The sequence below is a fragment of the Cheilinus undulatus genome, linkage group 3, assembly GCF_018320785.1.
Source record: "Cheilinus undulatus linkage group 3, ASM1832078v1, whole genome shotgun sequence".
Classification (NCBI taxonomy): domain Eukaryota; kingdom Metazoa; phylum Chordata; class Actinopteri; order Labriformes; family Labridae; genus Cheilinus; species Cheilinus undulatus.
In genome coordinates, this window is record NC_054867.1 from 36355889 (window position 1) to 36368725 (window position 12837).

The 12837-nt window shown below is 38.0% G+C and overlaps 1 protein-coding gene across 2 annotated transcripts in view; it reads right to left on the reverse strand.

Annotated features, from left to right (window-relative positions):
* Nucleotides 1-212: 212 nt before the first annotated feature.
* The window catches only part of atg7 (ATG7 autophagy related 7 homolog (S. cerevisiae)), a 112683-nt gene continuing 100058 nt past the window's right edge, over nucleotides 213-12837 (reverse strand). For both annotated transcript variants that reach the window (XM_041783378.1, XM_041783379.1), the window contains exon 19: nucleotides 213-1735. In XM_041783378.1, coding sequence (XP_041639312.1) covers nucleotides 1703-1735 — 33 coding nt within the window. In that variant the 3' untranslated portion in view covers nucleotides 213-1702. The remainder of the gene's footprint in view (nucleotides 1736-12837) is intronic.

Below are 12837 nucleotides of genomic sequence, written 5' to 3' on the forward strand. Positions count from 1 at the left end.
TGAGTAAAATAATTTTCAAGGAAGTGAGTACACACCTGAAAAAAAAAGAAAACTATGAGGCGTTGTTTAGGCCATAATTCATTTCGGCCCTCTAATTACAATACAGCATACCTCCTTTCAAATGTATACATAGGCAATGATGATATTGGTGTGATAAGGTTTCATAGTGATAAAGAAGGGCAGATGAACACAATTTTAAAGAATTATTTTATTCCAGTTTTTTGGTTAAATACAGAAGAGAGGTGTGGCCCATGAGGTGAATAGTCAGAATTATTAAAACCAAGTTAGAATGAAAAACTTTAACCTTAATTTTATGGTAAAAAACATAACTTCATTTTGTTGTACATTTTTACTATGCATTTTCTAGCAAGTCTGGCTTAAAGGTGCCCTGGGGAGCCACTTCAAGTTTTACCTTCATGCATATATGTTGAGTATTATCAACTCCAGCTATGAGTCGTCTTTTTGAAAACAATAGGCAGAACTGACTTTTTGGAATTCAGACCCATTCATAAAAGCATTTCTTCTCATGATAGAAAACTTCACAGGGCACCTTTAACTTGAGCCTTTTTCTGCAAGTGAATGTGGAAACATTTACACTGAAACATTGAATGTCAGCAGTTCAAACAATAAGGACAGCAGAAAAACAACATGAACTATAAGGACAAACACAGGCATGCATTAAACCTTGATGGAGCTTTGTTTTCTCCATAGGCTGTTTCTAAAATAAATGTGCAGTTACGGCGTCCAGGTTATAAATCAGAGGCCACTGTTCAGCAACATTTATGTGCTGGTTATCAACTTTTCAAAGTAACAAAGCTGGTTTCAGGATTATTTCTATCAAATGTTAGACCCCAGTAAACAGACAGGAAATCTCTTGGTCTTTTTAACAGTGATTTTGTATTCTCACATCAGTCTGAAGCTCTTTTCCAAACTGAATGAACGCACAGATACAGCTGGTTCAAGTCTTGCTAAAAGACACTCCAGCACACTTTTTAAGAGTGTTTTTAAAAGAGACTAGAGGAAGGATCAAACATGTCAATATTCATAGACTTTTCTTAAAAAAGCTTTTTTTTCTCAATAACAAGTGCTGTGATTCATCCAAGACTCCAAATACTGAGTAAATGTGACTGATCACACGTTAACAGGTGATACTACCAGGTACATTTGCTGTAAAAAAAACTAAACAACAAAAAAAAAACCCTTAGGTTGCCACAATACCATTTTTAAACACTCTGTGGCTTCCAGAAAAAATCTCTCTTCAGTCCTATCAAAGATGTGTATGGAGTCTGTATTGTTTAAAACATGGTACTGAAAATGTTGACAACATAATCACCATGTGGAACTGTATTTGTTCAAGCTCTGATTCTGTTTCTAGTATAATAACAGGAAAAAAAAAAACGTTAAAAAGTACAAAAGTAAGTTTAATATATGACATTTCTGTCACTGCCGTATTCTTAAAGCCCAATCCTTTGGTTCACAAGAATGGAGACCTATTTAAAGCTTTTTAGCCATTATTCTGAAGAATTTTATGGAATATGATTGGTTGTAATTACTTCAGTTTCATGAATAAATCATTTATTCTCTGCAAGGTCTTCGTTCCTCTCTTGCCCCCATTGTGAACATGAATTTCTTAGAGAAACTGGCAGCAGCAGGGATGGAGTGCTGAGTCCTTCTGAGGTTCAGGGTTTATTCCCACAGTCCTTTAAATGCTCTCATCATCGCTCATATCCCAAATCTGATGAGAGAAAACAAACAAAAGATGTTAAAGATGGAGGATAGAAGTAATTATTTAGACTATAAAACCAACTTTATGGTTCAAGTAAATAGCCTTCACTAAAGATCCAGCTATTAGTTTGTCCTGGGCTTTAATTGTAATGTGGTGCTGGATTAGTGAGTAGCTAAAGGTCCCTCTTGTAATACCAAAAAGATTACACTGGCTAAAATGAGGACAAATTGAGGTTTAAAATGAGTGATAGTTTGGATCATTTTTTCACCAACTCTGTCTTATTAACTAGCCTTTAACTTGAATATTAGAAGTCTTGATTATTTTATTATGCCTAATTAAATAATGCAGCTTGTTAAAATAGAGGGGCTGGTTTCTGGCTTGTAGATTTTTTAACTCACCAGCCACCAGTGGCAGGTAGACTGAAAAGTTAAATTCCAATGCTGGTGCTGAGTCTAGATTAATGAGAATAGAATTTTTTTTTTTTTTTTTTTTTTTTTTTTTTACTGTAGCACCAGGCTGCAATATAACAACAAAATTGAAAAAAGTGAGGAGGGTCTGAATACTTTCCAAATGCACTGTATATACTAAAAACTATTTATGAAAACTAGCAGATTCATTGTTTTGTTTCAAAAGAAATTAATTCATACTAACGTGAATCTTAATATGAGGGTGCAACAAGCTTTTTGCTATAAAGGAGGAAGCTGGGGTGGAGGAGGTTAAGCTTTGCCAGCAGCAGCAGCGTGGTTCATCAGCATTAATATAAGCAGGGTTTAGTGAGAAGTAACTCGTATTTAAGTGGACCGCTGTATTGAGAGGAAGAGCTGTGATTGGCTAAGAAGTGATAATTGGAATCATCTGGCTGTCAGCTGATCACCGCTGGGCGTATGACTACTGTGACCTTCATGAACGCTGAGCTTCATTTTATTCACAGCAGAACATAAAAACACATCAAATGTTCAAACTGACACATTTTGCCATTTCATGAAAAGTATGAGCTTATTTTGGATGCAAAGGCAATTACAAGTCTGAAAAAAGTAGGCTGGAAAAGTGTTACTTATGAAAAACAGCTGGAGGAGCCTTTTGTACACATTTTTTTTAAGAAATTCATTGACATGAGGAGTTTGTGTATTAGATCGCTTGCCTATTGAAAAAAGGAGTCGTGCAGTTAATCGCAAAACAGAGGATGCACTGGATGAATTGTGATGCGTTGTGATATCATATTGAATCACTGGCCTAATAATCATAATGGAATTGTAAGACCAGTCAAGATGCACAGCTCAACTCATAGTAGCATCCATTCACGATGAGTTCAGCTTTGAAATGAGAAGTATCAACAGAACAATAAGATTTCCTTCGAAACAAGCCACTTGACATCACAAAAATACTGCCTTCAGAAAACTACAAAAGGCCTGCAGCTCTTTGTTCATGGCTACACACAACAAAGCTTTGAAAATAATGACCCAGAATCACGGCTACATTTAAGCCAGGTTTCTAACTAGGAAGTGACAGCACCATGTGGACTTCTCTCAGCCACACACACACAGGAACCTCCTTTTCACTACTGTGTCAGTAAACAACAGCGGTCTTCTCATGGCAGCAGATTCTTCACATTCTCTCTCTGGAAGACGTAATTCACATACCTCTAACACTGGCTGGAATGTTACACACACATGGCTCTGAGTCTGCAGACTCACACAGTTTTCACACAGAAATGCTGCATTCCTTTGAAATAGCCCGACTCAAAGAGCTGAACCGGGAATTCCAGGCGACTACTGAAAGCCTGAGAAATTGAGTGAAATATAATAAGACTTTGCATAATAAGTACTGAAAGGGGACATTTTTTACATCCCATAAATACTTCACAAACTCAAGTAGACCAAGTGTTTGAAATGGAAAAAGTCGTACCTTACAAAAAATAAAAACATATTTGTACCACCATTGTTTGCTTGATTAAGTTTGGTTCCAAATAGAGAGCATGTAATTAAGAAAAAGGACCCATTAATGAGCCTTGAGGGACTCCACAGTGAACACCTGTTGCAGCTGTATCTCCACATGAGCAAAGCACACGAGTGGAGGTGAAATTAGAAGAAACAACAAATGTTGCAACAGTGTTCAGTAGCAGCATTTTCTCAGGAGGTGTAGAATAGAGTAGAAATCAGACTTCTTACTACTAAGCTAAGAGACAAAACTGCACTATCTGTACAGTATAATCTGTGCTCAGGGGCGTAGCTACCAGTTAGGTCAGGACCTCAGTAATATTTCAAATGTGCATGCTTTAAAATAATTTTCTCCTTGCAACTGCAAAGATATTACATTAACATAAATACTTTGTTAAAGTCATTTCTTGTGTATGGTGTGGGTAGGTTGATGGCAATATACAATCTTTGATAGATGTTGAGCCTGGCGGCGGCTGAAGAAAAGTGTCATGATTGGTCATCTTGTGAATAGGATCTGGCAGCAGACCGTACATGTCTGACAGCCACTCTCACTAATGGTAGATCTGAGACACCATCTATCTCAGAACAGAAATACCTGCGAAAACTTTTGAAATCAAATCAGATTAAACTTTCGTTTAGGGTTAGGTTACAGGTTAAGGTAATGGTTAAGACATTAACACCCCACACACACACACACCCACACACACACACCAAAAAAATAACAACAACAGAAAGTATATACATTATTCTTACTTCCTGGTTAGTATCCCAATCAGACTGGGCCTTTCTGTAGAGTCTGGATACTTCAGCGTCCTCCTACTGACCAAATACATGCTTGCTGGGTTAATTCTTGACTCTAAATTGACTGTAGATGTAAGTTTGAACATGCCAAGCTGTTTGTCTCTGTCTGTCAGCCCTGTAACTGACAGCCAGTCCATGGTTTACCCCCCCCCCCCAGCAGCTATGTAGCCAAGTTCTCTATGCAGCCACATTTGCTAAAGCTTATGCTGATCAGCTAACTTATGCAGTAACATTAATTACATAGCCAGCATAGCTAGGCTAGCTTTAGCTAAAGCTAACAAAGCTAAAGGCAGCTATCATTCATATAATGACTTCTAAAACTGTTTTATAAATATCTTAATACTGAATTAGACCTCTGATCTTTATCTATGTTTATTTATAAAATGCTGCTTAGTCTGTAATGTTGGCAATATGGTCATTTAATGACTGTAACTACCAGAATTTGTTTATAAATAAAGCTGAATTTGAAAAAACTGAAGAATCTAAACCTGAAAATACATTGTTGCAGCAAAATGCAGTATTTCCATTCTAAAATAGATGGCATCTCAGATGGACGGTCTGTGAGAGTGGCTGTCAGAGGTCTTCAGTCTCTCTGATGTACTCTGAAAACCCTGTGTATGCCGCTAATCTTAGCCGCACTGTTAATGAGTCAGGACAAACACAACCCTGCTGCATGGGTGGCACAGAGGAAAAAAGCCAGTTGTGATTTTTCTTTTTGAAGTCATGAACTCTTAGAAAGAAATCCAGATATTGACAGGATCATGTCAAGAGGTTTGGTTCTTTAAGAACATGCATTTCTAAAGAGCATTGAATGCTACAAACATGTACGTGACCTGTACATCTAGTACACAGTCCCCTGTGTACTAGCACTTTAACTTGGGTTAAATTCCCACTGATTTGTTAGTGGAACTTCAGGACGCCTTTTTCAGAGTGTGGCTGCAGAGTTGCTCAGCAGTGTGGAGAATGAGGGACAAATTCATATCAAAGCTGGACGTTCGGCATTTCTGCTCCACTGCTGCTGGGAGCCAGCATCAAAAGGACAACAGGCAAAGAGCTCTTTGAAAACCAGCGACACTGGAGCCCCTCTCTGGACGGCTGCCATGCCGCACTGATGGCGTGTGTGTGTCTGTCTGTGTGTGTTTTCAGAAATCTTTTGTGCAAAATGAAAGGGGGTGGGAGAGGGGGGCTTATGTAATGTAAAAAGCTCAGACAAACTGAAGCCAACAACTTTACTACACTCTTTAGCAGTACTTAGGATATTCTGTTACTGCAATAAAAAAGCTGATTTCACCAAAGCTGAGATCAAAGAATATTTTTACTCAAAATAAAAATCTAGTTCACCCTTCCATTGCCCTGGTGAAAAGCTAACAGCCTGCCTTTCCAATCTTTCCAAAATTAAAATTTTATTGTTTATGTTTTTGTATGCATTTTTCAGCAACAGCTTTACCTCAACCCTTCCCTAAACCTAGGTTGACCATGGTTTATGTTGTAGCCTGATGCTACAGTTGAAATAAATCAAATTTATTAATCTATACTCAGTATCCCACCATGACGACGTGAAAACAGAATTTTAGAGTTTTGCAAATTCAGCAGAAACAAAAAAAATGGAATATCACATTGACATGAGTATCAAGACCCTTAGCAAAAAAAATTAACTTTTACCTCAGGTTCCTCCTATTTCTCTTGATTGTTGCTGAGGTGTTTCTACAACTTGTTGGAGCACCTGTGGTAGATTAAACTGACTAGACATGATTTGGAAAGGTTCATTCTCTCCCTTTAGAAGGCCTCACAGCTGACAATGCATATCAGAGCAAAAACCAAGCCATGAGGTCAAAGGAACTGCCTGCAGAGCTCAGAGACAGCATTGTTGCAAAGCACAGATCTGGGGAAGGCTTCAAAAAAATTCAACTGCACTGATGGCTCCCAAGGGCACAGAGGCCTCGATAATTCTCCAATGGAAGGAGTTTGGCACACACCAGGCTTCTTCAAAGAGCTTGTTGCCAGGCCAAACTGCAATCAGGGGAGAAGGGGTTGAGTGAGAGAGGTGACCACTGCAACCCTCCGCCGATCTGGGTTTGTCTCCATCTATTTATACTGCATATGTCTATATAAAATATTATGTTTTTAGGCTGTGGTGTTCTTTGGTTATGATCTTATGTAGTAGTGATGGGATTGCAGCTCCTTTTGGTGAGCCAGATCATTTGTCCCAGCTCACCCAGGAGAGCATCTCTTTCAGCTCTCGAACTGCTCTTTGTTTGTTTGGCTTCATTTGACCTGCCAAATTTAGCAATGCATGACATATGACTGATATTTGTGCCGGTATTTTATCGGTCAGCCAGTGGTTAAAATAATCATAGTTACAAAACTTTGACAAAGTAGATCTCAGAGTCAAAAAATGTAGATTTAAGTTTTTTTATTTTCATTGAAAACTAGTAAGTTTTAAACATTGATAGGTTGGCTGGAAAGAGAGTTTTCAATCCAATCATGGAGTCAAAATAATTTTCACTGGCAAGCTAAACACAGCTGTTAAAACCTTTAAGTAATGGCTGACATTTGTTCGGCAAATGCACAGTCGTTGGCTCAGTATAAGACATTTTTTGAGGGCCTTTAAAACATTAATTAGTCGTTTCTTTCAAAAAACAATAATTGACCTTTGTCAAGAAAAACTAAAAACCCTCACAGTAAATTTGCTTCCATTCCCATAAAATATAAAATTACTAACATTTATATATTCAAGCCTGAAATAAAGATTAAATTACAACGAAGTAGGCGGGCCTTAGGACATTATCTATTTGAAAAAGCCCGTTTGGGCTCCTGGTTCTGGTCATCAATCAAATACAGCTAGCTCAACTAACTTCTTGTTTGTAAAGCTTAAATCAAATCTTCCTTAAGTGGCTGACCCATGCTCCTCACACAAATACACAAGCACACACACACACCATGACAGCACCTCAAAGGGATTGGCAGAAACACAATCGACAGCACATCTTTTACTTTGAAGCAGCCTTATCGCTGCAGGACCTTGAGTCACTGCAGGGTTAAAAAAAGGTTTCTGGATGTTTTATAAAGTCCTATAGTAAGCTGCATGTAATCATTGTGTGAATGTGTAATCAGTTGGGCTCCGGCTGATATGACAACTATAATCCAGGCGAGTCGTGGAACAAGGCCGGGATCTGATCAGATAGAGGAGCTTTGAGCTGCTGCAGACAAGGCCAACTCTCTGCTGCTGCTGATTATTGTTCCCACACAAAAACAAGACAGGAAGGCTCTCTTCACAGAAGACCAGGTATCAACAGAACTAGAACCCTCTTTCCTAGATTCAAATACATGTGGAGTTTTGCCATTCATCTCACTGCTTTATTTTATATTTCACACACTGTCCCAACTTTTTGGTTACAGGGTTGTATTTCACTGCAGTCTTGCTTTACAACTCCACAGACTGCTCATACTCATTCTTGTCTTTTTTTGTCAGTGAGGAGAATCAAAAATGAAGCCTCCTTAAAGGAACACGTCCTCCGTGCGTGTGGCCTCAGTGGGAATCCAAGCTCTAAAGCCATTTAACTAGCAGCTCTACACAACCACTGATGGGCTTTGATATTAAAACACACATCTGCTTTACATATTAGAACTGACACCAAAGCACAAAGCACAAAGTCAAGCTTTCATCATGCAGACTGGCTCCATCTGATATGCAATTAGAGGACCACACAGAGTGACGTGCTTTATGGCTGCTGCAGTGACTGAGAGCTGCTCGCAGAGGAAGCAGAGTTAGAAACCAAATTTATGTGTCATTCTTGTGATTTTCAACAATTAATGTGGTTTTTTACAGAGCTTAGGAAAATGTGCAACATCTTATTGTGCTGTAACAAGCAGTGGCTTTTGGCACTGCATAAATGTTTAAGATGGTTTTATTTAAATTTGACGAGACATTTACAGAACATTTTACTACACTTTCACACTAGCAGCATGTTTATATGTCAGACAAAGTTGAATTATTGTTAGTGTGGATTTTTAAATGCATGTAATGCATTCATTTCCAAAGTTGCACTAGCACACTTTGATAATGATGTCAGAGACTGGGTCTCTTACTGTTCAGAACTTTTAGGCATGTTTGGGCCAAAAACTGAGGTGGAAGTATAATGGCAGGTAAGTTGTCTGAGGGCATCATCAGACAGGAAGGAAGATTGACTCAACCCTGGTTGTGCTCTGGATGTCCTTGCATATTATCAGGGGCATGGGAAAATAAGCACAACTTTAGGGTGGCGTAAGGGGTGGATGTGGCGAGTAAGCATGGTCTATGACAGTGGTTTTCAAACTTTTCTTTGCCGAAGAACACCTAAGGTTAAATCAAAATCTCAAGGCACACCATATTCATATTGATACAAAATAGACTCTTTTAATAATGTTACAGTCAAGGCCACCCACAAAGGGGGATAATGAGGAGAGCTTTCTGGGGCCCAGCCAATTGAGGGATCATGGAGGACAGCAATACCATGATCCATCGTTAAGTTAAACTTTGATAACCAATATATTCAACCTAAATAATAAACACTCCAATCGAAGCAACAGAAATCAGTTTTTATTTATTTATTTATTTATGCTTTGGTAAGATAAAGCCCTCTTAAAAATGCTATCCCATTAAAACAGAATTACCTTTTTATTGGTAATGTTAACAATGCTGATGGAGACACTCAACTTAATGCTTAGGAAAGTAATGTCAACTTCATAGCTATGTCATAATGTGCAGAAACATCAGGGTGTCAGAAAATAAAGAAAAAGATACTGAAACATCTTCAGTTTAGAAGAACTGAATAATTGTGAAAAGCGACAACAAATATGTTGATGTGGAAAATTGGGGAAAAAGTGGCCAAACATGGGCAAAAAGTGGCAAAAATGGGTTAAATTTTTTTTTTTTTTTTTTAATTTGGCAAATTTGAGCAAAAAAAGTGGCCAAACAATAGCAAAAGTGGGCAAACATTGGCAAAAAGGTGGCAAAAATGGGTTAAAAGTGATGAAAAACTGGCAAAAAAGACAAAACAATAGCAAAAGTGGGCAAAAATGGACTAAAATGTGGCACAAATGGGGTAAAAGTATCAAAAAGGTGTTAAAAGTGGCAAATAGGGTTAAAAGTGATGAAAATTTGGTCGAAAGAATGACAAAACAATAGCAAAAGTGGCAAAAAGTACAAATTCTAAAGGCACACCCTGACTTTTCTCAAGGCACACTAGAGTGCCTTGCCACACCATTTGAGAACCACTGGTGGTACTGTCCAGCAAGTAGTTGGGTTGCCATGACCTGGTTGTGCTGTGGATGTCCCATAGACCTGAGAACTGCCAGGGATCTCTGAGTGTATTACCAGGGGCGAGAAGGCCCAGACAAAAGAAAGTCATTGAGCTTGACCTTGGCTGCAAAGCTAATCTTAATAGGTTATAGTCATTCATTCATCTTTTTAAAAACAAATCTTCTAGTTATTTTTTTGTATCATCTTCATCACTTAGAGGGAGATCCAATAGATTTGACAGCAGGTGCCAAAAAAACCCAAAACAAAACAAAAAACAGTTTATTTAACTTTTACGCTGTTTTGCCATCAAATAAAGAAACCACGTTGGCTCTGAGTGTTCATCTTTGAGCCATCGCGGCCTTAATTGTAAAATAGCTGTATTTAATTTAAAATAGTGCCTTCTTGGAAATGTTTCAGGATATGTGAGCTATAGCTTATAGAAAGTCAGATTCTGGCTTCAAGTTTAATTGCCTTTCATGCTCTTTTTATTTATGAGAAAATTGTAATTTTCATTTGTTGTAATTAATGGGGTTACATGCCTACTAAAGAGCTTTATTCAGCACTTTAGTGATTTAAACAGGAGTCAAACACTCACTGTGTTTAGAAAGAGTCTGGATGCTGATGGTTTTTAATAGCACGGCTGCTTTTGGGAAGCTGAGAATAAAAAAAGATAAATGTGGTCTGAAGAAATAATATTGGCAAAACAGGATTAAGAATTGATTTTATATTTTAAAATATTAGTTTTTTAATACCAAGTTTACATCAAAGCAAACACAAGAGCTTGACTATGAGATCAATGAAAATTGTTTTATAATTTTCCATCCATATCTAATGCAACAAATACAGAGGAAAAACTGCACAAGACTGATTTCCTACAGAAGCTGAGTTATTTATTTTTCCCTGAAGTATCAGCCCACAGAAACATCAGCACTTGTTAATTAGTTCAAACTTCACAAAGAGGTGACGAGCATGGAAAGTCTTGTTTCCTCTAACAAATGATCCAACGTTGAACATGTGCTGACCAGGAGGATGTGTTTGATGATTTATGTTAACGAGGGGGGAGGCTTCCCCTTCATCCCCTTTCATAAACCCCCAACCCCACACCCCTCTCTGAGGTTAGAGCTAACATCAAGAAGGGAGCGGTGGACCCACACAGCTTCAAAAGTCAAGAGAGCTAAATAGTGTAGTTATGAGTAATTTTGTAACATTTGAATGTGATGTACTTTAATGCAAGGTTTTCAAAGTTTTGATGCTTTTATACTTTCTGAATCAAAAGCAGCTTAGCCTAGCAATTAATCCTTCAAGTGCTCAATTTTGTCTCACCTGGACTTATTGTCTTAAAAAGCTTGTAAAACATCAACCCTGTGGTGCACAGTCAAGCTCTAAACACATTTTTTTAGGATAACCCAGACTTTAGGAATATGTGATCTGCAAAACTGTCAGTTGAATTTAGAAAAAAGTTATGGAGCTATGAAGATAAAAGAAAAACCTGAATTGAAATTAGAACTCATATTTTTAACACACAATTAACCATAATGAGACTTTTTTTCCCACTAACTTGTCCTCCATTTCTTGGGGTAAAAAAGTGAAAAAATAGTCATTGTTTGACAAAAAATCTTAAAATGGATTTTGTTACAAAAGTCCTTGCACTTTGTTGTACTGGATCTATTTGTGCCATTATTCAAAGCAGTTCCTGTCTGCACTGACGCAGAGGGACACATTACAGACTATGTCTCACCAATATGAGCTAATCAGGACGACTCCTCCATGATGTAAGTCTTAAGGCATGTGCAGTTTGACAAAGCATGACATAACGATGGATCAGCCCGCCACTAGTTGTCACAGCCCTTTAAAAGGCATTTCAGGATACAAAACAGCATTGACCATTAGTTGCTAGTGGCAGATATGATTGAAAACAGATTAAAAAATGGATTGAAAGACATTCAATGTCAGATTTACTGGTGTGGATTTAATCTGTAAAGACCCTGGAAAGTCACCCAAGCTCCATGCTTGCTAGAAAAGCTTTCTTAAGTAATTCAAATGCATGGATAACGTCATTGGAACGGCACAACGGCAGGCTTCAAGAAGAATACAACTGAAGAAGCTGAGATTTATGGTTCAAAAGCTGTTTAACTTTTCATGACCTATGTCTTTTCTTGTATATGACAATGCTGGTCTCAGAGGGTTAAGTATCTCCCCATGTACGGGGCTGGGTTCAAGTCAAACCTGTGGCTCCTTTTCCATGTTATCGCTCACTCTTTCCCTCTTTTCTTACTCCATTCTGTGTTCTGTCCTTCTCAAACAAAAGCAAAAAGCATTATAACATTAGTGTGCAGGATTTTGTCTGCAATTTCTGGTTATTAAACACGAATATTAGTCAACATAGTTTGTTTAAATAGAATGATATTTTGGAGCCAGTTTAGCTCAGTTGGGAGAGTGGGCACCTACATGTACTGGTCATGGGACCTCGGTCTTGGCACAGCTGTCAGCTGTCCTACCAAAGTAAAGGCAAAAACACCACAAAAATTATCTTTAAAAATATGATATTTTTGTCATATAAGAGTATAAATATCTGGAACTGTAAAAACTCTACCTGTATCAATAGTTGAAAATTTGTAATAAAAAAAAAGGTCTGTCAAGTGGATGTTTTTTCTTTGTTTCCTTCCACCGCATCCTTTTTCTCCTCCTCTCATCTCTTGATGAATTATTTTCCCTCTGCCTACACCAACCACAGTCCACTCATTATTGAGACCCTCCAAATACCTGGAAAACACACTTCACTGGAAATCACCTTAACAACAAAAACACTAGCAAGTGTGTTTATGTGTGCATGTTTGACCACAGGATACTAAAATAGCTTTAAAACCATTGATGACGTGTTGACTCATCCGTTTATCCACAAAGCAAAGATGCACTTACAATTCAGATGAGTCTCACCTCCCATTCTGACTGATGAGTACTAAACCACACGTTTAAATGCAGCGTGGGTTCAGGGTGGTTCATAGCAATAAATAATGCAGTTTGGGTGTAGCCTTTCTGAGGATTCAGTTTCCGGTTATGGAGGACTAGTGGGCTGTGAAACAGCCGCACTT